General features: G+C 38.9%; 2 protein-coding genes and 1 pseudogene across 2 annotated transcripts; 1 reads left to right on the forward strand and 2 right to left on the reverse strand.

Annotated features, from left to right (window-relative positions):
* Positions 1–63: 63 nt before the first annotated feature.
* Positions 64–8,387, reverse strand: LOC113666606 (double-strand-break repair protein rad21 homolog). The gene is made up of 5 exons (XM_027182394.2): positions 8,267–8,387; positions 5,574–5,987; positions 4,896–5,158; positions 3,755–3,982; positions 64–2,865 (listed from the first exon to the last, which is right to left on the reverse strand). Exons 2-5 carry the CDS (start codon positions 5,945–5,947, stop codon positions 1,940–1,942), a joined length of 1,791 nt encoding a protein of 596 aa, XP_027038195.2. The 5' UTR covers positions 5,948–5,987; positions 8,267–8,387; the 3' UTR covers positions 64–1,939.
* A 669-nt stretch (positions 8,388–9,056) lies between these two features.
* Positions 9,057–19,173, reverse strand: LOC113666608 (ATP-binding cassette sub-family C member 4). Its single transcript, XM_027182395.2, has 6 exons — positions 17,942–19,173; positions 16,373–16,752; positions 13,577–14,907; positions 12,641–13,211; positions 12,043–12,179; positions 9,057–11,282 (listed from the first exon to the last, which is right to left on the reverse strand). The coding sequence occupies exons 1-6, from the start codon at positions 18,479–18,481 to the stop codon at positions 10,429–10,431; spliced, it is 3,813 nt and encodes a 1,270-aa protein (XP_027038196.2). The 5' UTR covers positions 18,482–19,173; the 3' UTR covers positions 9,057–10,428.
* Positions 19,174–22,693: 3,520 nt separating this feature from the next.
* LOC149052235 (rhodopsin, GQ-coupled-like) lies at positions 22,694–23,254 on the forward strand (annotated as a pseudogene).
* The last annotated feature ends 19 nt before the right edge of the window (positions 23,255–23,273 follow it).

The following is a 23,273-nucleotide window of genomic DNA, read 5'->3' on the forward strand; positions in this document are numbered from 1 at the left end:
GAGTAAATGAAAACTGACCATCTTCAAAGTGTCTCCTCTGCCAACTTACATGTACAACCTGAATATTTAATATATCAAGACTTTAATTTTTTTTAATCGGTACACCAGGACTGTTCAAAATCGTAAATAAACTTATTTTTCACTTGAAATCATTTCAAGATACACCATGTTGTTACTGCTCATTAAAGATAACTTTTAATTACAGAAGTGTTAACTAGAATGCACGTAATTTCTAATGTAATGTGGGAATATTAATGCTTTCCCTAAGGGAAATGAAGTTTTCAATCAATGTCAACAGAACACCACCTAAACGCCCAGCTATTATTTAACAATATACAATAATCAAAACTATTAAAGCAAAGAAAATATCAACAAAAGTTAAAAAAAGGTTATGCTTATACTTATAACCATTTGCAAACTAGTCTTTTTTCTTTGAACTAATGTTTATCTAAATATGTGGAGCAAAAAGTTGCTCAAGGGAGGTCTGTTGTTAACTAGCCAAAAACAATTTTGTGGTATTTACTTAAAGGTGAACCATTGTAAAAGCCATTTGTGGCTTAACTTTTCTAAAAAGTGTGCTTCGTGTAATTGCCATCAAGGAAAAATTACAAAATTCACTAAAAATGAAGGCCTTTCACGATTTAGGTAGTACTAAGTACTGCGTTCAGGTTCCAAAGAAAGCCTACAACAAACTTTTTAAGCATAACACTTTATCTAAAACTATGCTACACACAGAAATATCATATATACACTTCATTCAAAAGCTAATTAAGTTCACAAATCTTATAAACACACTCTAGCAGCTTAGGAATTAACCATCTGTAACTGTTAGATCATAGTTACTCTGAGTAGCCTCACTTGATATATCCAATAATATATTAACCAACAAGGCAATCAATAAGTTGCTTTTACGTGTATGCGTTCAAACACAGTAGGCCAACAGTAGTAACAGATGCCTAGATGACTATCGTTTCTTTCCTTCTACCCAGCTGTCTGCCAATGCATCAATGAAGGCTACCTATAGCACATATGATTATTCTTCTGATAAAAGTACATGTGGGGATAAAAACTGAATCACGTAAGGTAAACAAAGAAAAACTTTCAATAAAAAATATGCCATTAATATAATTACAGGTATTTACAAACACACAACTCTTTCAATACATTTACAGATAAAAACCCCCAAAAAGTGGGAAAGTATTCCACCTCTATCTCAGTAACATACATTTTTACAAACACTATCATGATCATCATCTGTGATGTGCATATTTGACACATAAATGTACCCATCACAAGGTAAAGATGAGGAGGCCAAACCCTTAGTCTTCCTTTCCTGTCTTGCAGTAAGAAAACATTGTCCAGGAGATAAATATGTTTGAAGGTGAAAGAGAAGTTTTTTTAACCAAGAGTAATCAAACTAAAATTAAAGCAATCAGATTTACCTGGCACAATAAAATGGAAATATAAAAAGCAGAGAATGAAGCCACAAAGTTGACACATAGAAAAGGCCTTGATATTGTGAGGACCCCAGGAAACAAGTGAAGGGAGGTTTTTGAGAAGATGGGGTCAGTTCCAGGACTGATAGCAGAGCAAAGTGAAACACAACCAAGTCAATATAATCCTTAATTACTTTTGATCTAAGGTGCAAACCCTCAATGTAATGGCAATCATGCAGTGGCACTTCAGACAGAGAAAAAGCCAAATTGCCAGTTTCTGTTAGTGGCTTTGAACTGATAAGGCAATATGTAATCCAGCCAGTGTAAGTAACATTTTCTCCCACAAAGTTCTATGGAGCAAACAATATTAAGTACAATGTCTGCATGGGTCAATTCTAACTTAGTTATCTTATAAATTGCTTAAAAAAAAAAGCCCATTGTATGTAGTGCGATTGAATAGATACTATCTAACAGTAGAAACATCTAAAATACAAGAGTAGCTTCTAACACACTGAATCAAATTTATGTCCTTTAGAGATTGAAATGTCTCCAAATGGCTTTTTCTGATGAACATTGATACTGGATTCCTTGCTAAGCAGCAAACAACTGTAAAATTTGTACGCTACTTGTTTCCTACTTCCTTTGTGCACCAAGCTTCCAAAGCTGACAGTGTCTTTTTTGTTGAACTCTCTCTTAAGAGTATGAAGCAGCTGTTGTGTACGTTTTGTCCATCGTCGGTTTTCAAACTGTTCACTTGTCTCAGAGCTTTGCTGCTCTTCATTTGTTTGGGAAGCTGCCAATTCCTGTTCTAGTTCATTATCTTCTAGCTCATCCCTGTTTGGATAAATATCCTCCACACCTCCAGCTAAGAACTGCTCTTCCTCTTCTCCTGGACGTTCAAAATTCTGGTCAAGAGTAACATCGATGGGTTCGTCAGGTAATACTGTCTCATTAGCCTCCATGTTGGCAAAAGAAACCGAAGATCGTTTACTAGCTTCGTAAATTCCTGATCCCTCCTCTTCTTCTCTTGCAACTTCTGGTTCATCAATGTCCATTTTTTCTTCTGATTCAGCTGTATCAGACCCACCATTGACATCCTTTGTTAGATTTTGCACAAAGGCTTCCACCACTGGCGATGCAAAGAATTCTGTGCCAGGCAGAGCAAAAAGCTTTTCAACGGTTGAAGAAATTTTCAGCTTCATTCTGCACTTTGTTGGAGGAGCGAGTGTGGCTGATCGGACAATATCAGATGTGTCAGACAGTTGGGACTTGATTACTTCTGTAGCCAACAACTTTTCATCATCAACTATTAGCTTTCTTTTCCTACGACTACGCTTTTCTTTTTGAACAACTTCCACAGGTTCAAGTACAAAGGCCTCTGATTCATTGTGTAACAGAGTTGTTTCATTTGCAGTCTCATTTATAACACCTGTTTGAATAAAAAAAAAAAACCAATGAATTAGACTGATTCAAGAACTTCAGTGTGACTGAGACAATGTTGGTCAGCAGTTCTTCATTTAAATTAATTGGGACATTTAGACTTCCTTGTAAAGGGGGGGGGGAAGAGAGAGACAAAGTTTTTTTTATTTTTTTTATTTGGGGTGGGGGGGGGGGGAGGAAGACATTAGAGCTTCCCTATTTCAGTCAGGTCTCTCTTCTGTCCCAGGTTTCTTTATAACACTAGCACCACGTTGCACCAGCTTTAACCCTTTAAATCTTATGAGTGACCAAGACAGAATTTTTCCTTACAATATCAACCAGATAAGTGACAAGAATTAAGAAAAAGATCAATTTGGGGGTAATTAGTTGATCCAATACTAAATTCTCCAAACTAACATTATGAGAACTGTATGGTTGACAGTAAGAAGAATTACAAATTTGATCTAGGAGTTAAAGGTTTAAAAAAGCTGCACATTTGTACATAGCAAAAAGAATAAAGCAAGTTTGTTAACTTAAGTTTTCCACTGTTTATTTGTGGTCACTTGACACTTACATTAAGTTATTTCTACATTGCAAGAGAAACTGCATGCAAACATTAGCAACAATGCTTAAGGAACCAATCAAATGTAAAAACAAAAGTAAAGACTCGCTTGGACCAAAACCTGTTAGCCTTAAGCATTCCTTAAGAAAAACTCTAGTGGAATTCTACAGTTGCATTACTAGTAGTCAACAGTTGGCATTTTAAATTGTGTTAAAGGGATCAATCATAGGGAACGTTTGATATACCTCTTGATGACAAGCTTAGTTGGTTAACTATATTGAATCAATGCACAGGGGCTGTGTAGATCAAGAAGCTCCACTTTAAGAATAAAACTCACTTTCTTCTTGTCCAGTTTCAGCACTGGAAGTTTCCTTCTGTTCTTCCGAGTCTAACTTGGTATCCACAGGTTCTAAAGTAACATCTACAGCAGCCAAGGTAGTTGGCAAGTCATCAAAACCAGGAACTAGAGCATCACCACCAAGTTCATCTCCAAATCCATCAGCCAGAAAATCCACACCTTCCCCACCAAATCCATCATCTTTGATTGGCTCATCAAGTGCTAAATCTGAGGAAAAATCTTAATATAAGCAAAGGATTTTTTTTTTGCCCTATCCAAAGTCATTAATTAACGAATTGCTCATAATGATATACAGAGGGTTCTTGATGAGTCTTTTCACATGCAAAAACAAAAAGTAACAGGTCATATTGTCACAGGGTTTGTACACTTTTTTGTGGACAGAATTCAAGACTTTTTCCAGACCATTTTTTTTATTTTCCAGACTCAAGGTAACAGTGAGATTCTTCATGGCCCGAGAAGAAATAACTGTCTTAACTATGAAAACAATGAATTTTAAAAAATTCAGTTTCAGCTGTTTAGTTCTTCACTTACAGTGACACAACCAAACAATAGCAGTATACTAAATTTCTACCATAAAGCAAGTACCTTGGTTCTCAAAACAATTTTTTACAGTATACTTTTTCAACAAAGTCCTTGGGTTTTTGCCATTAGTGTGTGATTAACAAAGAAGTGAAATCAGCTACATTGCAAAGATTTCAGCTAGCTTTTAAACACCTGCTGCTCCTTAAGAAAAATTCCAGACTTAATCCCATTTTTCAAGACTTTGCCTTTAATTTCCATACTTCTTCCAGGTCTGGAAAAGTAGTTCACAAATTTCCAGACTTTTTCAAGAATTCAAGACTTTGTACAAACCCTGTTGTCACTTGCCTCTCTCCTCCCCTATACTGTACCAAGGGTACTGGTGCAGCATAGAATTAAGGCATTTTGCCTGGCTGCAAGATTGACTTTAAGGAATTAACTCATGCACATGTCGGTCAAAATAGGGGTGATTTCTTAAAGGTGTGACATACTTTCACCACATAACAACACCTTGAAAATTTTTTATCTTGAAGCATTTTCATAAACAGAAACATGATGCCAATGCACCTTAAAATAACTAATTAAACACATAACACAATACCTATCCTGCTCCTTTCTAAAGTTGAGTCTGTGATTGCCTTTGGTTCATCAATAGTGCTCAGTTTAGAGATGTCATTTGTCTTGTTAAGAGGTTCCTCAATGGAAGCCTGGTGTCTGAACATCTCGGTTTCCAGCTCCCCCTCAAACATTATGTCTCCAAAACCATCATCTCCAATGAAGTTGTTTGTGATTATGTCTTCCTTCATTGTAATCTCTTCAATTCTACCTTGATTAAGGGTGAACTGAGCATGAATTTCAACCTCACTGCAATGAAAAAAAAATAGCTGTTTATCAAGATGCTGTACTATTTCATACCACGCTTTTAAAATTCAATGACTTTAAACCCTTACACCCTTGCATCAACATCCATATTCTCTATATTCCATTTTATACATTTTGTTTGGTACTGACAAGGAGAATTTGTTTGAGATAAGCAAATCTTATTAATATAGACATAACCAAATTCAAGTTTTTCATATAAATTTGAAGAATTCTTGTTAGCAACACAATGGCTAATTTTGACATTTTTACCAAAAAATTACAAGGATAGCTCAAAAATTTCTTATCAGAAACATGATTCCAAGTTATTCAGAGTGTTCCAATGATAAACTCCTTTTCAAATACTATAGTAAAAAGCAATCATAGAGAGAAGGTATAAAAAAAAAAAACATCAGCTCACTTGAGTTCAGGCAGTGTCATATCAAGGTCAGTAAAAACTTCTGGCATGGTAACTGCTGCAAATGCCAGCTCTCTTCCCTCTTCAGGCAAATCAACCACTCCTGGACGGAATGCCATCTTGATTTTTACAAATGCTTCTGTGCAGTCAGCCAACAGATATTTAGTTTTCCTGGAGTATATTCTGACAACACCAAGAAGTAGATGACCAGATGTTCGTAAGGCAAGCTTGACTTTGGGTGAGATGATACTCTCCACTGATGAGGGGAGATCTGTTTCAGAGACCAGTGCTTTGCTAAGCTTACGCTCCCAGTGAGCAGCAAGCCATACTCTGGCCAGTGGAGCCTTTTTGGCCAAGATGAATTGATGATAAAACATGATGCTAGTAGAGCAAAAGGGGCTATATCATGTGTTCCGTCTGAAAGAAAAGAATAAATAATAATTACTTGAGGTATCTTCCAGCAATTTTACTTCCATATGAATTTTGATTTTAACAAATTGCTGAAACCTATGCTCTTTCTTTATCATTTTGCTTGCGAGCATTACTCAAAAATGTTGGAAAAAATTGCCATTCAAACAGGTAACTCTCAAGACTTGCCCAGATTCCTGTTAATTCTCCAATAGCCTACCAACTTGTCAACTTCCATTCACCGTTTACAAGACTTTCTACTTGCTCTCTCAGCAAGAAAATGTAAGCTTTTGATAAGAAATGATTGACGGAAGACTAGTGTAAAAGTAACAGACACAGCTCCACATCTGAATAGAAAATAGCTCAGGTCATTGAGATTAAGCCAAAGAATTCTACACTTACATAACCAAAGAATTCTTCAATCTCTGATGCATCATGAACAACCTCAAAGAAATACCCTGGTGTCAAGTGATCAACCTTGCTCACTTTTATAAACCAAACCACGCTAATAAATGTTTCAGATTTTTCTCATCTCATCATGCTCTCATATACTCATCTAACTTTGCAAACATTTATCTCCTCTCTTCTTGTCAAAAAGTCCATTGCTGGGTTGTCAGATTGTTTGAGATAGGAGACTGTTTCTTGTTTTTGGTTACTTCCTCAAAATGAAACCAGCCATAAACATTTTTGTTTTAGTTTCCCACAAGTCTCCCTAAGAACTTTTCGTTCAATCATGATTTTGATTACCAAAAGGGTTTCATGTTTCTTTGTACTATACACATCCTCACCAAAAATGGTTTCACATAATTCAAGAATGGGTATTGAGGTTTTTTATTCAGCAAAAATACAATTTTTAACCCTTTCACCTCTTAGAGTGACTAGCATCCAATTTCTCCTTACAAAATCTCCCCAGAATCACACATGAAGGTCATGAGAATTAAGGAAATGATCACCACATAATGAAGCTCTTGATTGTTAAAACAAATTCTCCTTGTCAGCATTTTGGAATATGTGTAGAGAACAGTACAGCAAAGATGCATACTGATAGAGGTGTATAGGGATAAGAGGATCCTTTTTGAAAGTCACACATCTCCAAAAATAGCCCTTGATCCATTAAACAAAACAAATAATTTACGAATGTTTTAATTTTGTGGTCATTGGAAAATACTGAATGTCACATTACAACTTGGATGTTCTATTAATTTCAATCAATGGCCTAAGTTATTTAGCTGTAAAGCACTTTGGCTATCACCAATAATTGTTGACAAAAACTGCCAAAAATAGCAATTACTTCTTTAATATCTGCATGTTAACCAAAAATACACATGTTCAAACATGCACATCCATTACCAAGAAACCGAAATTTGTTCAACAGGACCTCTTATAATGAAAGTATTAGTTCAGAGGGATTTGACTCTAAACTAGACTCAACTAGAAACCATCGCCACAGAAGTTCCAACAAATTTCATTTAATATTTTCATTCTGTGAAGTATCGCTAAAACGTTCGTCGATCATCATTTGTGACACAAACAAACGTCAAAATTGTCCCTCAAAATAACTTCTGAGACCTGTTTCGTTATTTGAAAATTTGAATTATATGTAAACTGTGAAATGAACTTGCTGCAGTTCCCTTACAGAACTTCGGAAAAGACATTTCATCGAGACTGAAGGAACATAAAATTTATCACAATTACTCTCGACTAATTTTAAAAGGTTCGACTCACGATAAACAGTAAAAATATAACAAACGCACGAGTGGTAAATTTCAATTTCGGTCACGATAACCAGGTTAACGTTTTTCGGTTACAGGAGTTGTTTCGACCTTAACGGTTGACAAGACATCTTTTCTGGTAATCAAAAGCGCTAATTTACATTGCTAGCCACAGATATATCTTCATGAAGCAATTTTAGCCAAAAATTGTCGCTTAAACTGCCCCAAAATTGGTATCTCGAGGCAAATTAGTGACAATTTGCAAATTTCGCCAAGTCGGCCTGACAAAAAGCTTGCGTTCGCAAACAAGCTTCTCTGCAAGATTTAAACTCAACATGACACTATAAAACGTGATGTAGAGCAAAATAGAAGCTTTTCAGCATGAAAACTGGACAAATTTTTAAATTTTGATTGATTCACGAAGCGAGGAAAACGACGCCAAGCGAACTCAACTGGTATTGTGTTACTTTGTTATAAGCGGATAGAAGTTTGTCACTGAGAAAAGCAATAAGGACGGAGCTTTACGTCTAATAAATATACAAACGAATACTAAATGCATTATTCTTCAACACTTACCAGTTTCAGTTCGAAATAAGCATTAAAAAGAACCATAAAATACGTTTTTTTCTTCCCTATTATAATTCAATATGGCAGCCACAATTCGAACGTTCAACGAATTCCCGCCGAAATTTGCACATCACGTGATTTTTGACACGGCTACCAAGGAGCTCCAGCCGTCGCCATGGTGACCGTTAGCAATGAGCTCTTCCCGCCTTCAAAGCGGCATAAACAGAGAATGGAGGGAGACACATTACCATACCAGGGCTCTGCGGAAGGAAAGATCAAGGATCCGACCACGCAAACGCATTTCCATGAGTGTCCTCTTCTGTCTCAAGCAAAATGATAGGAAAATATTGCCACTCAAATGGCTCCGAATTGATCAAACGACTTCACTTTCATTTGAACACGTCTATCGTAAATCTAGAGCAGACAAAATCGCAAATAGAGGTGAAAGCCAAGGTGATAGATTTCCCGTTCTGTTTTCACAAAAAAAAAGCTTCAGTTTTGAAACCGTTTTCATCAGCGTTTATAGGCGCTCTAAAGCGGATCATAGGCAAAAAACGTGTCAGAAAGTATTAAATTCGTTTTCAAGCGAAACGTCATTAGTGTAGATGAGGTCTCGGCTATTGAAGTCCTACATTTTTTCCACAATAAACCAGACTGCCCAGTATGCCAAGAATAAATGAATCACTCTACCAAGGAAGCAGAGAAGTTACATTTGAAAGTATCTCCAAATACAAAAAATACTATACAAATACGAAAAAAACCTATTGTATTTTCTGAGGGCTTAGATCTAGAAGAGAAAACAAGATGATCGTGAGGGGTGAGAGGTGCACTTTGCCCCTGCCACACCCTAAAAATTAAAGTAGTGCAAAAATCATTGCAAAGGTAGCGTTAAATTGGTTTCATTAAAGATGCGATTCTGTTTTACATATCCTTTCAGCTGGACCTCACTTGGAGAAATAACTTAATAAGAAGACTTGTTTTGACGATATTTTCCTTCCCCCAGCCTTTGTTACGTTTCAATACGCTCTAACTCTTTTTTATGCCATTTTGAAAATTGGTCAAAAGTCTCCAAAGCGCTCTTTCGCTCCCCGTTACTGAGTCTGTCCAGTAGGGTCACATAAGTTATGCTCGAAGATTTGAGCATTTATGCTTTTGAGTGTCACCGAAACATAACGCCGAAAATTATCTTCAAAAGTTTCCATTATGCTTTATTCAGTAATTGAAAAAAATGGATTTAAGAGACCTTCAACTCTCGAAGTTTATGTATTTTACGCGTCCTTCATAATGCTAGGGCCAGCGATGTCGATATATCGTCATGTTTGTAAATGGAATAAGAAAGATCGTAAGTTTCGGTTAAGCCGGAAATAGAGAAAGGTGTTTTTCGTCTTGTCACGAGCATAGGACAAAGAAAAATAATGCTCAAGCAGCTACGTATCTGGCCTGACTGATTACTTTGGAGTTGATTCAACGACACCAAACAACAAAAACACAAGGTACATATTACGACTATCTAGGAGAAGTAAAAACGCCTCAGTCTTCAACACAGCGGTCAAATGATTGCACCTGTGCACTATGATGGATACTCTGCCCTTGTGAAAATGGATAAATCACATAAGACGTAGTTTTTCGCAGTTTCTAAGGAAAGCTCGAAGTTTCTAAGACCAAGACTTATACGCATTGTTGTTCTGGACTTTACCCACTATGTGTTAATTTACATACTCGTACTTTTTTTTTTACACTTTGCACGGTGGCCTGATGAAGACGTCCGTAAACTTGGCCGTGCTGGCTGTAGTTATTTTTTGTTGTGTTCATAGCGGAGTTGCAGGTCAATAACGAGGGAAATGTGTGAAAAAAGGAAGAACCAGAGCCACACGAAATATTTGTAACGATCACAGGTCTATGTTTACAGTGGAAAGTAAACTGAGTAGCAAGGGTAGAAAAAAGGTTCCGAAACGAAGAGTCCACGTTAAAAACAGTTGGTACATCTCACAATAAAATGAAGCCAATACTTAATCTTTTTCCAAAATCCTTTTTCATTTGTCTCACGTATTGGAATAGCTAGGAATTCCTTCTTCTTTTCCTTACTTTACGCTAAACACACGTTCCGAAATCCCTCTTTTTGTTTTCAAACTCTCTTGCATGCGCAGTGTTTGACAGCTGTGCTCCAGTCTTCACGCGTCTAACGTTCCGGACTCCACCACCCCTCCCTCCTTGAAAACAAGAACCTTGTCACAGTGTCGGATAGTGTTCAGACGGTGAGCTATAGTTATTACTGTGCAGTCTTTCAGTTTCTCTCGCACCACTCTCCAGATTGTTTCTTCTGTCCCTGGATCCACGTGTGCAGTGGGTTCATCCAAGATGATGATCTTGTTCTTCTGCAACAGCACACGAGCCAAACAAATCAACTGCCGTTCTCCTACACTGACATTTGCACCATTTTCCGACAATTCGTAATCCAATTGTCCCTCAAGACTTTCCACGAAACCTTTCAGCTGCACATCCTCTAAAACTTGCCACAGATCCGCATCTTGGAAGCGCTGCACAATATCCAGATTTCTCCGCAACGATCCACTGAAAAGCAGCGGAATTTGGCCAAGGGTGGAGATACATCCTCGAACTGCTTGGAGACTGATATTCTTTATCTTCACTCCATCCACCAGAATCTCTCCGTCAGGATCGGGCATGCGCAATAGAGCTGCTGCAAAAGATGATTTCCCCGCGCCCGTGCGTCCTGCAACACCAATCTTTGAGCCTCCTTTGATGTCAAGATCGATGCTTTTCAGTGCTTGAGGACCCCCCGGGTAATAAGTTAACGACACATTGCGGAATATGATATTCCCTTCGCGAGGCCATTGTTCGGGGGGAATTCTGTCCACTTTGTACCCAGGCTCTGAGTCAAGTTTGGTGTAGGCCATAACTCGTTCAACTGACGTCATAAAATTCTCGACATCTGATGATTTTCTGACAGTGTATTGCGTCAGAGCCACTGTTTGAATGACGTAAGCAAGAGCAAGTCCAGCAGAAACTAATAAGAAAAAAATAAAAATAAAAATTAACAAACCATGAGATTATAGATGATCGATGACAGCTTTTCTCACGTCATCGAAAAACTATCGATAGTCGTTCTCAACTGAAGGTGTTCGTGAGGTAATGAAGTCTAACCTTTGTCAGTAGCACGTCGTTCGTAATATCAGTGCACTTTGAGAGAGCGAGGAGGAGGAGAATATTGGCGGTATCACATGGTTTTCAAGGAGAGTGGAGGGAAGACAAGTTGTCGACAACAGATCGAGTATAAGTCGTATCAGGCAGTACAGAAACTAACTGCCAATGTATGGGGGAGGAATGAGAGAACTATAAAGCCATGGGAGGGAGGTCAGATCGCTACCCACCCCTCTGCGAAGAATTAGGACCGGTTCCTCAGCAGTAGAACTATGGACCACTCCATACGACACATGTTGTCACGGGAACATGTTGCAGCGACATGCTATTGGTGTTCTATGCACATTTATACGGGAAAATCTTCATCAAACTCAGACTGATTTAGTTTCGCCCTTATGGAGGAAGTGAAAGTGAAAATTGATTGTTTGACTTGTTTCTAGGCCATGAGCAAACCCAGCCAGCGAGAAGTCTACAAGGGATTGGGCACTAGAATAAGGACAAAGACCTCATGCAGATCTCTTGTAGGCTGGCTTCGCTCTACACCTCTATCGTATTCGTGGACGAAGTAAGGCGTGTTCTTTAGCGCTCGAAATGAAGGCCTGCACGTAGGTTAGAAATTCACTTACCAGCATCTTGAGATATCAAAACTGCCACCAAACTCACTAAGCCGATGAACAGAGAAATGATCGCATCCAGGCGGACACCGAACCATCTGCCACTCGCCATCACCATGATAAAAGACTGGCCATGAGTGTCTTGGTAGCTGTCCAAAGGTAAATAATATGCACAAATTGACTAAGTCGCTAAACTTGGTCAATAAGTATCTTATCATATGAGTGTTGAAAATTTGGCTCAGGACTGGCTGACGTCAAACCTCTTCGTTCGGCCCTGCACCCGTCAGCTCTTACTATGGTTTTCTATGGGACTGTTTGCGCAAGGCCGTGCGAGTCATTTGATATTTCATTAAATAAATTGACGTATACTCTCTACAGTTCAAATGTTTAGTCCGCGTAGCACTTTCTCTGGTCTGAGTAACACAGTGGAAAAGGGAGAGAAAGATAAAGAGAAGAGGAAAAAGGAAAGAGCATTTTCTGCAGATTTTAGTTCGAGATGCGAATTGTGGCCCACTACACCACGCACGCTTTGCGAACCAGGCTTGACTTGCACGTGAACGAATCGCACGCTTACCTTTTAAGTTTACATAAGAAAGATGCACGAACTTACCTGTAAAACTTCTCAATAAATTCTGACTGTCTTCCTCTTGTTCGAATCGTGTCCAGCCCCTCAAGAGTCTCTGTTATGTGAGAGAACACTGGGCTTCGACATACTGACTCCAACCTTTTCAGTTCCCTGGAACTTTTCAAGTAGAATCTTGCGAAGTAAAGAACCGTTAGCGTCACTGGAATAGTGACAAACAACAGCCAAGTATTCGTAACAGAAGGCACGATAACAGATGAGAGAAACAGCAACACCAACTCTATTGAAATTAGAAAGTCTGGCGGTAATAATTCGTCCATGCAACCCACGTCTTTAGAGAAGCGATTCAGGATTCTACCCACAGGATTTGAGTCAAAGAATAGAACAGGTGCTTGTAAAAGAGCCACAACCATTTTGTCATGAAGACGCTCAGAGCATCTGAGACAGACCAAAAAGAAAATGTAGGCTCTGATGATGCCGAGCATGAAAGAGGTCGCGACGAAAAACCCATAAATGGTTAGATTTGTCTTGTCTCTCTGTTCTGTTGGAAGTTTCCAGGTCAAAAAGGACAACCAAACATCAGGGGCAACCAACAATGCTAGAAAAAGGGAGAAATAGATGTCGAGTAATTAAAACACTTATGCTTACTTAGATACTTCATTTCCAAGAAATTTTCACAACACCAGGGGACTTGTCATGTTTAAGGGACTGGTAACCATTTTTTGCCCGGGTGAAGAAGAGGGAAGGGGAGGATTTTGAGGAAATCACATGGTCTTCAGGGGGAACGGGGGGTTATCAGTCGCCCCCCCCCCCCCCCTCCTCAAGGCGATAAAAATGAATGGTCCCTAAGTCCTAGCTACTTCAGTATAGTTTCGTACTCACACCTCCCACGGCCAAGTGATTTCAGTTAAAGCTACACGGTAGGATCTGGGTACGAGTTTAGCTTCAATAATTAAGGCTCACCCTGGGTAAAGAGACACAGAAAAATAAATCCAATGACCAAGAAGGAGTGGATACCACTTCTGAAGTAGTCCCAGTAGAGCTTGCTTGACACCGTTCCGATTGCTCGATCTTCAACAGATATTTCGAGACCACTGCTATCAGTAGCAAGTGGCATCTTATCGCTGCGTTTTTCTTCGTTCTCCCTTGCGGAGTTGTTGGACTTATTCTCTGTCAGAATTTTCGTGTAAAGTGGGTCGATGCTGGTATTTAAAATGCCTTTAACATGAAGTTCCGCGAAGGTCCCCTTCCCCAATACGCGACCTTTATGTAGCATAATCACTTGATCAGCATCTTTCATGTGTTGTTCTTGATGAGAAGTTAACAGTCGGGTCTTTTCACCAAGCATACCCTTGATACACTCTTCAAAGATATGTTGACAAACTTTGAAGTCCACACAACTAAGCGGGTCATCCAGCAAGTAAAGGTCTGTATCCAGGTACACTGCGCGTGCTAAATTTACTCTTGCACGCTGACCACCACTAAGAACGGCACCGCGCTCACCAACAACGGTTTCGTCACCGTTCGGAAACTGCCGAAAGTCCTCCGAGAGGGCGCATGCCTCGAGTACTTTGGTATACCTTGGTTTATCGTACGGCGCCCCAAATATAATGTTTTCCCTTAAGGTTCCAGAGAACACCCAGGCTACTTGTGGCGCATACACAAAAGTTCCATGACGACGTATCGTCCCACTTATGGCTGACATCTCGCCAGCGATCGCTGAAAGAAGAGTTGACTTGCCGCAGCCTACTGGCCCGGTAACGACTGTCAAGGTTCCTGATTGAGAAAAGAATTCCACATCTTGAAGAATAAATTCATTTTTCCTTTTCATTTCCTTTAACGTTAAACTGGACACATAGAGAGTTCCTGGCTCGGAAGGGTTTACCCTCTGATCGGTACCAAGTTCTTCTTTTAATTTTTTCAACTGACCGCCCATAAATGTAAAATCGTTCTGTAAATTAATTAACTTTTCCTCTACCGCTCCACATTTGTCTTCCATACACTGATTTCCCAACATCGACGATAAATCTTCTGAAATATTAAGAAAATCTTCTATTCTGCCAAATGACACAAATGCTTCATATGTTCCCAACACATGAAACCCAATAGTAAGGCAAAAATTTTGTCTTAACAGGTTCATGAACATCAGGAGCATAAAAGCATTGACAGGAGTAAGAGGCTGACCAGTCAGTAGCAGAGAAATAACAGACAGCAGAATTGGTATTGAAGTATACGTCAAGGCAGCCAAACCCGAGAGAATAGCACTTTTCTTACGGATGATGCTGATTTCCCGTCTGAAAGAAGAAAAAAGCATTGTTGCCGTCGGACAGGCAAATTTAAATAGCTAACGAACTGCGCGCTCTCTGATTGGTCAAATACCTATATTCCATCAAACCCTGACATAAATAATAGCCTCCATTTGGTATGAAAATATGCTTAGAAATTTGTCCGCGAACATTATCTTGGGTAATATCCAAAGAAAAGAGCAGAAGCATATTTTTGGAGCCAAATGGGTGCTATTGTTTTATGGTCTTAAAATATTTTTGGAACGTGCAGGACAAAATGTTTACGAGTAGGTTACCATTTACTGTATGGAATGCTAACTTTTTTATCATATCTGGTACGACTTTATGAACAAATAAACCTGTCCCTTCCCCTGAAATACCACCGAAATGCTCTTTCGTCTTGAAATGAATTTAAAACGGAGACTTTAATCGTACACAACGCAAGGTTTGAAAATTGAGGAATATTCGGTCACGTGACGCGTTTAGACCAATGGCGCGCGAGCAAAAGTATTTGATGGATTATAACATGCATTATGATTCATCAAATACTTTACTCGCGTGCGATTGGTCTATAAACGCATCACGTAATTGAATACTCCTCAGCTAAAACTGGGGGATATCCGATATCACCCGTGTGATATTCCCCACTGTTCAAACCTTACGTCTAATACGATAACTCATCGTTTAAAACTTAAACCAAGATGAGAGAGCGTTTAGTTATTTTTAACTAACAGAAGAAGGGAAATGTATTTTCTTTTCATTAGGTCGTACCAAAGAACAGTCAGAAGAAATCATCTCACGCAGCGAACAACAAGCTATTCGTGCGCATTTTTTTACGCGTTTGGCAAAATATTAGAAGGATAACAAACACAATAGCCTCTATTTTGCGCAAAAATATGTTCGTATATTCTTCCCTGGAAATTATCTGTCCCTCGATACTGAAATTTTACCTCCAGCTTGGCTCTCGAAAAACTGTTCGAATCTAGGAACAGACAATATCCGCGGACAGATATCCGTGCACATTTTCGCTCCAAATAGAGGATGTTGTTTACATGAATCTCTATAGCGTGTATGTTTTTTTTGTACCCATTTCAGGTCATGTGATGATATTCTAGTGAACTGGTTCTTTCAAATTTCCTCTCATTCACGTGCATGCACGCATAATTTGTGAAATTTGAAAGAAAAACTTCTCTAGAGTATGATCATATGACCTAAAATGATAACAAAGCATATAATTCAAAGTGATCTATTTAAAAGTATATTCCATCGTGTCAGCTCACCAGCGTTAAAACCTGCGTAAGATCTTAACAAAATGTCCAACAAAATGGTTCAATAAGTTCTCGCCCTGGTTCATGATTTCAATGACAAACGTTTGTTATGGTCTCCCAACCGGTAAGCAGATAGTATCACGTCGTAAACACACTAGTTACGATGCGTAGCTATTGCAGTAGGTAAAAAAAAAATTTCCCCCTACTTTCGTGTATGTTTTATTTTTCCTCTGAAATCATCCTCCCACGCACGTGCTTTGATAGCACGTATCCCAGAGACCATTTGGTTCGTCAAAGAAATTCGTCGATCAGCTTCCGCTGCTGCGCGCAGACGCAGTGCAGCGTAGACAGAGGACATCTCAATGTAATAGGGTACAAGAAGACACAGAAATAACTCTCCCATGAGTGCCTGCCAGCCAATCAGATACGTGAGTAGAAACGTGGCTACCATGATTTGAAGGGTGGCTGAAAACAGAAAAAAAAACTTAAGAGGTGCTGTCTCAATCCGTTGGACATCATTTGATATGAGGTCAATCACTTGTCCTGCTGAAAACTTTGCCAATTTACTCTTGCTGAGCGATAAGATCTGAGAATAAAACAAAACAAGTGACAAAGTAGGTTTTTTTAAAGGGACAAGTTGTTATTTACCGCTGGGGAGGCGAAGGGGTAGGGGAGCATCGGAGTATTTTGGGAGGATTACGTGGTTTTCAGCTGGAACAGAGCGGAATCATTTATCGTCAACAGTGTGTAAAGAGGGAGACCCTTTATCATAAGTCAAATTTCTACAGTCTGGGGAACATCAGAATATTATGGAACTTTACGGGGCATCACGTAGTTTTTATCGTGTAACGCAACCAAAATCCTCCAGCGCCCTTCCCTTCCCCGCCCTCATAGGCAATAAATAATGATTAATTGAGAATTTGGCTGATTGAAATGGAAAACCAAAGTGTACTGTAACGACCAACTACAATAGAGATGATATATATCTTACCGGACGCTTTGGTGTGTAGTGTCGCCGAATATTTTCACGAGTTGTGCCATATTTTGTAGGGTGAGTCACAATGCAAACAACAATTTAAAATACTCAGCGATGATACACACCAAAACGTCTAGTAAGTCATTTATTGTCCAACTGCTTTTTTTTCTTCTAAATCTTTCCGCTCATTTCTCCTAAGGTTGGAAAAGCAAAGCGAATAGAGAAGCTAGCACGCGCAGCCAACTGATCAAACAGGTTTTTTAACAGAACAAAATAACCAACAATATCGTAGGATATTTGTACTCTATTTGCGTGTTATTTGATAATAAAATTGTATACCACACAGGTAAATGATGTTTTTTAAGCGAGCTGATTGCTTAGTGATTGGCAAGTACACTAAACCTCCGCGCAAACAAGAGACAATTTCGAACGTCAAGATTCTGGGGAGGTATACAATGGACTGGCAGATTATATATGATAGTTTTAAATTTGATTGGTAAGGAAAGTTGCGCGCAAATCTTCTGGGGCAAGTATTTAGTGTTGCTAAGGAAAGTACTAAAAGAATGCGGTCCAAGATAACTTACTTAGACACTCGTTTGAAAATTTCTCTCACTTGTAACAAATGTTAGGGTCAGAAAAATATTGTATCAAAGGCGAAGAAAAAATGGAGGGAGTAAGATTGCACACTCTCCCCAACATAACACAGACTCATTACCAGTCCTCTTCATAGCGAGGGCCTCTTTCGTCCCTACTTATGCACTGCACCCATTATGAAGAAGACTGCCCGACCTGTGCTTACCTTTCTGTAAACGAGACCTTTTATCGCGTTACTCAGTCTGATGCCCAATATTTCACACGCGTAAGCCTGATGTTGCATGGCTATGCTGCCGACCAATGTGTTTATAGTGATGGCGGCTGCTAATGCACTACCGTGAAGGATGTGATTCTTATGCGTTTCAGGTGACATTAGCATGAAAATTAGATATCCAATGAGCAATGGTGTGACGAGAGAGCCAATGCCGTACAGGATACCTGATGGAACAACATAGCTAAGCTCCCTCAAGGTAAGCGTCTTCATCACACTTTTCCACAGTTTCGGCCTTTCCTCCTTTCTTGTGGAATTAGTTATTTCTTCTTTCCATTTCTTCTCAAGACGATCTGTGACTGACCGCGTGGCGTTCTCGTTTGAGAGTGCTACAAAATCTCCTTCCTCTAGGGCTCGTTGACTGCCTGTCACCATTACATCGTTCATCCATCGCAATAAAAGGTGAGAGACAAAACCAACTTTCTCAGAAGAGTCATTGGTGGAGGAGATTTTCCTGTAGCCATTTGTTGCCATAGTTCTAAACAACGACAAAACATGATCAATTCAAGGTGGGGGGTGAGGTGGGGGAAGGTTGGAGTTTTTTTTCTTTTCCTTTATTTTTTTCGGTTTCTTCACGATAAAATTAACCCTATAATTCCCATGAGGGCTGAATTATGTTCATGATTTCCCTCATTGGCAGTTCATTGGAACCCGATTTTCTAAAATAGCCCAGTTCTACTCTGTTGGCGACGACTGTTCCCTCCCCCCACCTTTGCTCCCACTGAAAATCATATATTGCTCGCCCACGAGCAGCCAAAGAGACAAAATCACGCTGCGGGAGTTAAATTTCGATAATTTCTCGGTATATTAACAGAAATTATTGGTAGTTTTTTGGTTTCTGTGGGGTATTTAAGAAAATGATCATTTAGCGCAGTTTCGGTAAAAGTGGTGGATAGTATTGCCGCGCTACCTCGTAGCTCGGTAAATATCCACTATTGGGGTATACCACACGGGTGAATAATACTTTTTGCGTGCACTGATTTGCTGGTTTGGAAGTGATTTGCAAGTACTATTCATTCCTGCGTGGTCAAGAGACTGTCAAAATAGGGCGTCAACTAAATTAAATTTCCAACCTCTTTTTAGCTTGTTGACAGAAATATATAAATTATTTAGGCAACTATTTGGTAAATGCTAAAACAATTATTAATCTCAGTGTCGGTGAAAGTAGTGAGTAGATACCTCGTTGCGAAATATCCGCCACTATTTACCGACACTGAGGTGAATAATCATTACTTGTTACTTTTTCTCGCGCACGACTGGTCTGAACGCATCACGTGGTCGAATATGCCCCAGCTAAAACTGGGGTGTATCCAAGGATATGCCCCAAGTAATATTCTCCAATTTTCAACCCCGGCGTCCACTAAGATAAAGGTGCTCCTTCAATTCGAGACGAGAGAGCGTTTGTTTGTTCATTAAGTTGCACCAGAGAACACTTAAAAAGAAACATCCAACGCTCGCAGCATACAGCGAGCTGTTCGTAAACAGTTTTCCTTCGGGTCACAAAAACACTTAAAGGATAATAAACACAATAACAATAGCCTCCGTCTGTCGGGAATAAACGCTCATATGACATTTTTTTTTTCTGGGACATTATCTGTTCCTCGTAGCTCACAGTATAAGCTCGAGTTCGTAACTTTAACTGAATTCCTTATGCAGTAGTCGCCAACTATCGGTTTTCGATCACAGTTCAAGCGTCTGTTTGATAACAGAGCGCACCGACCTCCAACATGAGGGACGCAGAAATTTTTTTTTCCACACGAACCTCAACTCCTGATGAAAATCCAATTCGAAAACTCAACTAGAAATCATCCCCAAAAGCGAATTGCAAAATTCAACTCGAAGTCCTTATTAAGAATTTAGTTTTTCTTTGCTATTGTTTAGATGTGTCATGCAACAAGACTTTTCATTGCTTATTTTCAATCGTTTAAAAAGTTCCAGCCAACGACAAATTTCCTAAATGATATTTCAGGTTGAATGCTATAGCCACGGTGTTCAACGCAAAACATTGGCAACTAACTCTCAACTTTTTGTCAGACCTTTGACCAAAACACCCGCCAAAACTACTGATTAACCCCAAAATTTATTCAAATGTACGCTAAACATTCTTCCTCCGGCAATCAGAAAGGCCAAAGAATCGGCTAATTCTATATTTTTCTGGTAGAACGCTGTTTTAGAAGATGAAAATTGGCAAGAACATTTAATAGCTGTAAAACGCCAGGTAGTTTATTTCTCCTGGTTGTATTGTCACGAATCTGCGATTTGAATGATTAAATTCGTCTTACAATAAATTGCTTTGGCTGAAAGAAGTTGTGATTAAAAAAAAAAAACTTTTAAAAAGTTTATTCAAGAGGTTTATACTTACCAGCTTGCTTCTTTATTTTTTCCTGGGGAGAACTTGTACTGGCGAGAAAATTCCTTGACCGCCAAAACTTCGGAGAAAATAGCAATCCAATATAGCGGGGATTAGAGCCGGTTCCTCATTATCCATTGTAACGACATTCAGTGTGTGACAGCTTTGGATCAAAAGTGCTTACTTCTCGGGCAACAAAATGCGATTTGCTCTGGATTTGACCTCGTTTATTCAGTCGTCTATTTTCAGCTGACATAACTGATTGACTCAAAGCTGATAACATTTATTAAATTGTAGTGCATCTAGCTAAACTACCCAAACTAAATTTTCCTATCAAACGACTCTTAAAAATCAAACCAAATGTATCAAAATCAATTTTGGTTTTGCAAGAATGGTAAAAACACGATTCCTTGTTACTCATTAACAGAAAATTGAAATTCAGCACCAACCCTGATAGCTTAGACCCCAGCAACCTCGAAATATTTTTCGTTCCCATTGGGAACTGCTCAAACGATAAAAGAAAGACCTAACTGAGACCAAGGGAAAATGTTCCGCGTCAAATGTTTAAGCCCAAAGTGTGGAACCTTTCCTCCTCGAAATTAAACTATCAAACTCCCAAAGTGTAGGAGAGAGTTGACTATTGGCAAGAGAATACAATGAACCGGGAGGGAAGATCAGGGTGTTCGCTGAGATATTGAGATTAATTCGTGGAAAGTGCGCACGAACTATTTTTATTCACGAGTTTCCTGGACGTCCGCATTGTGGTTTCCTAATGTAGTGTCCAATTTCGAAGTTATTATCACTTGTGTTGGGAGTTGGTGCGCTCCATTATTCAGAAGTTGCTTGAACACCGATTGAAAACCCAGTTGGCGACTACTGTATAAGGACTTAAGGTCGAATGACTTCTTCCTGTTCAACAATCACTTCTTCACACACAAAATCTGAGCTTTTAAAGGGAATTCAATAAAACAAGTCTCAACAGAGTCTTCGTTTTCGAGCAAAAAAACGCATGACAAAAACATAACAATCCTAACTTAAAAATATTGTCCAGTTTATATCATATTCTCCAGCATTAATTCATGTAATAAAAAGAAAGAAGCGAAGTCTCAATGAAGTTAAAAGTTAGCCGTAAAACGACCCAAAGATTTAATCTTTTGGCGTAGAAATTGACAAATTTTAAGCGTTGGCGTAAAAAAGGTTATCCGTAAATTTTTTTCCAATTTACGATGCGTAATTTTAAATGTGTCAAAATCTTACACTTTTATGTGTCTCGTCTTGTGGCCATTGCACAAAAACACAAAATTACTCTGTTGCTTGACTCCAAAGGTAAAAGCGAGCGGGTAAAGATGTTTTAGAACGATGATTATTAACTTTTCAAAATGATTAAAATTAATTCTTATTATCTCTGTTAACCGTAGCAGAAAGAAGTGAACCTTTCCGTAAAAGCCTTAACTCCATTATGACCCTCTGTTAAATACAGCTATAAATTGGGTGTTAGGTTCAATAGCTATTTTGACGAGGCGAGAGATATGAGTCTGCCGATAACAAATTTTCCCCTCATTTCAAACAGCTTTACGTCAACTTTTCGTCTCGGCTGCAAAAATGAAATTGATTTTCTATTACTACAAAAAGAGAGAAACGAAAAAACACACATTCTTTCCAGACTTCAAAACAAAAATCTTAGAAAAAAAACTCTTCATTTTCTATTTGAATTCAAACTGCGCGGACTTTGCTTAGTTAAAATTTTCTTCCAAAAATACTAAATTATTTCTCTGTGATTAATATATGACTACAATACCATCGGAAGTCCAAATCTGGTTCATAAAAATTTTTAGAAAATTCATTGGCTGTTTCTTAGCCTGTTTCCTGTCAGCGTTTTCCCTTTTGTTTTGTTTTTCTTTAACCGTTTCACTTCCAAGATCTCATAAGTAATTCTCCTTTCTGTACGCCATACAACTGGGCATACTCAGAGAAGAAGAACTCCAAGAACTAGCAATCGTCATAGAAGCAGTTGAACAACCTAGCTCAGTGGTCGACTGAGGTAGAGAATCGGATGGATGTACGTTCGACTCCTATCGGGAACACTCGGAGTTCTTCTTCTCCGAGGTTGCCTGTGTCATCCACTGATTAACATCTTTTATCTGAACTCTCCAGATGTTAGTTCGGAGAATTTTGTAGTGGATCAACTAATACTCTTCTAATTTATATTTTTTTATTCTTATCACTTGATATCCGCTCGATATCTTATAGATATTGTAAGGAGAAATTCTCTCATGGCCACTTGAAGACAAAAACACCATCTGTTCATCAAAATTGATTTACACGGAATATGCTGAATGGTTTTCTCGCAAGTCCTAGCCGGCTTTCATGCTGCCATCGGCGTTGTCGGCCTTCCTGGAAATTTACTGGTCATAGCAACGATTGGTATGGAGAGTAGATTTCATGTGATGCCGTAGGTTCTACTTGCCAGCTTAGCAGGATCAGATATTCTCTTTTTGATCCTGGGAAACTCGCCGAGCATCGCAAGCACTGCCCACGAACGATGGTTGTATGGCGAAACGATGTGTAAACTGCATTACCTTGTTTTAAGATATTTCTACTTGAATACAGCTCTTCATCTCATAGCTGTGTCATATGAACGGTATAGCGCCATTGTAAAATTACCTTTGACGTATGATGGTTCCATTACTAGATCAAAAGTCGTGGTAATAGTACTGATATGGACTGTCCTTATTCTTGTATGCGCCATCGCTTTTTTCAGACAAGCAGAATCTGTCTTTTATCATCCAAAACTATTCTTTTGCAGGGCAGCTTCAGATGCCCCCACTTTTAATGCTCCCGCTGCGGCATTCATCGTGATCGCCGTGCCTACTTCAATAATCTTTTTCCTAAACTGAAGAGTTTTAAAAACAGTTA

The sequence above is a fragment of the Pocillopora damicornis genome, chromosome 1 (genome assembly GCF_964200805.1).
Source record: "Pocillopora damicornis chromosome 1, jaPocDami1.2, whole genome shotgun sequence".
Lineage (NCBI taxonomy): Eukaryota > Metazoa > Cnidaria > Anthozoa > Scleractinia > Pocilloporidae > Pocillopora > Pocillopora damicornis.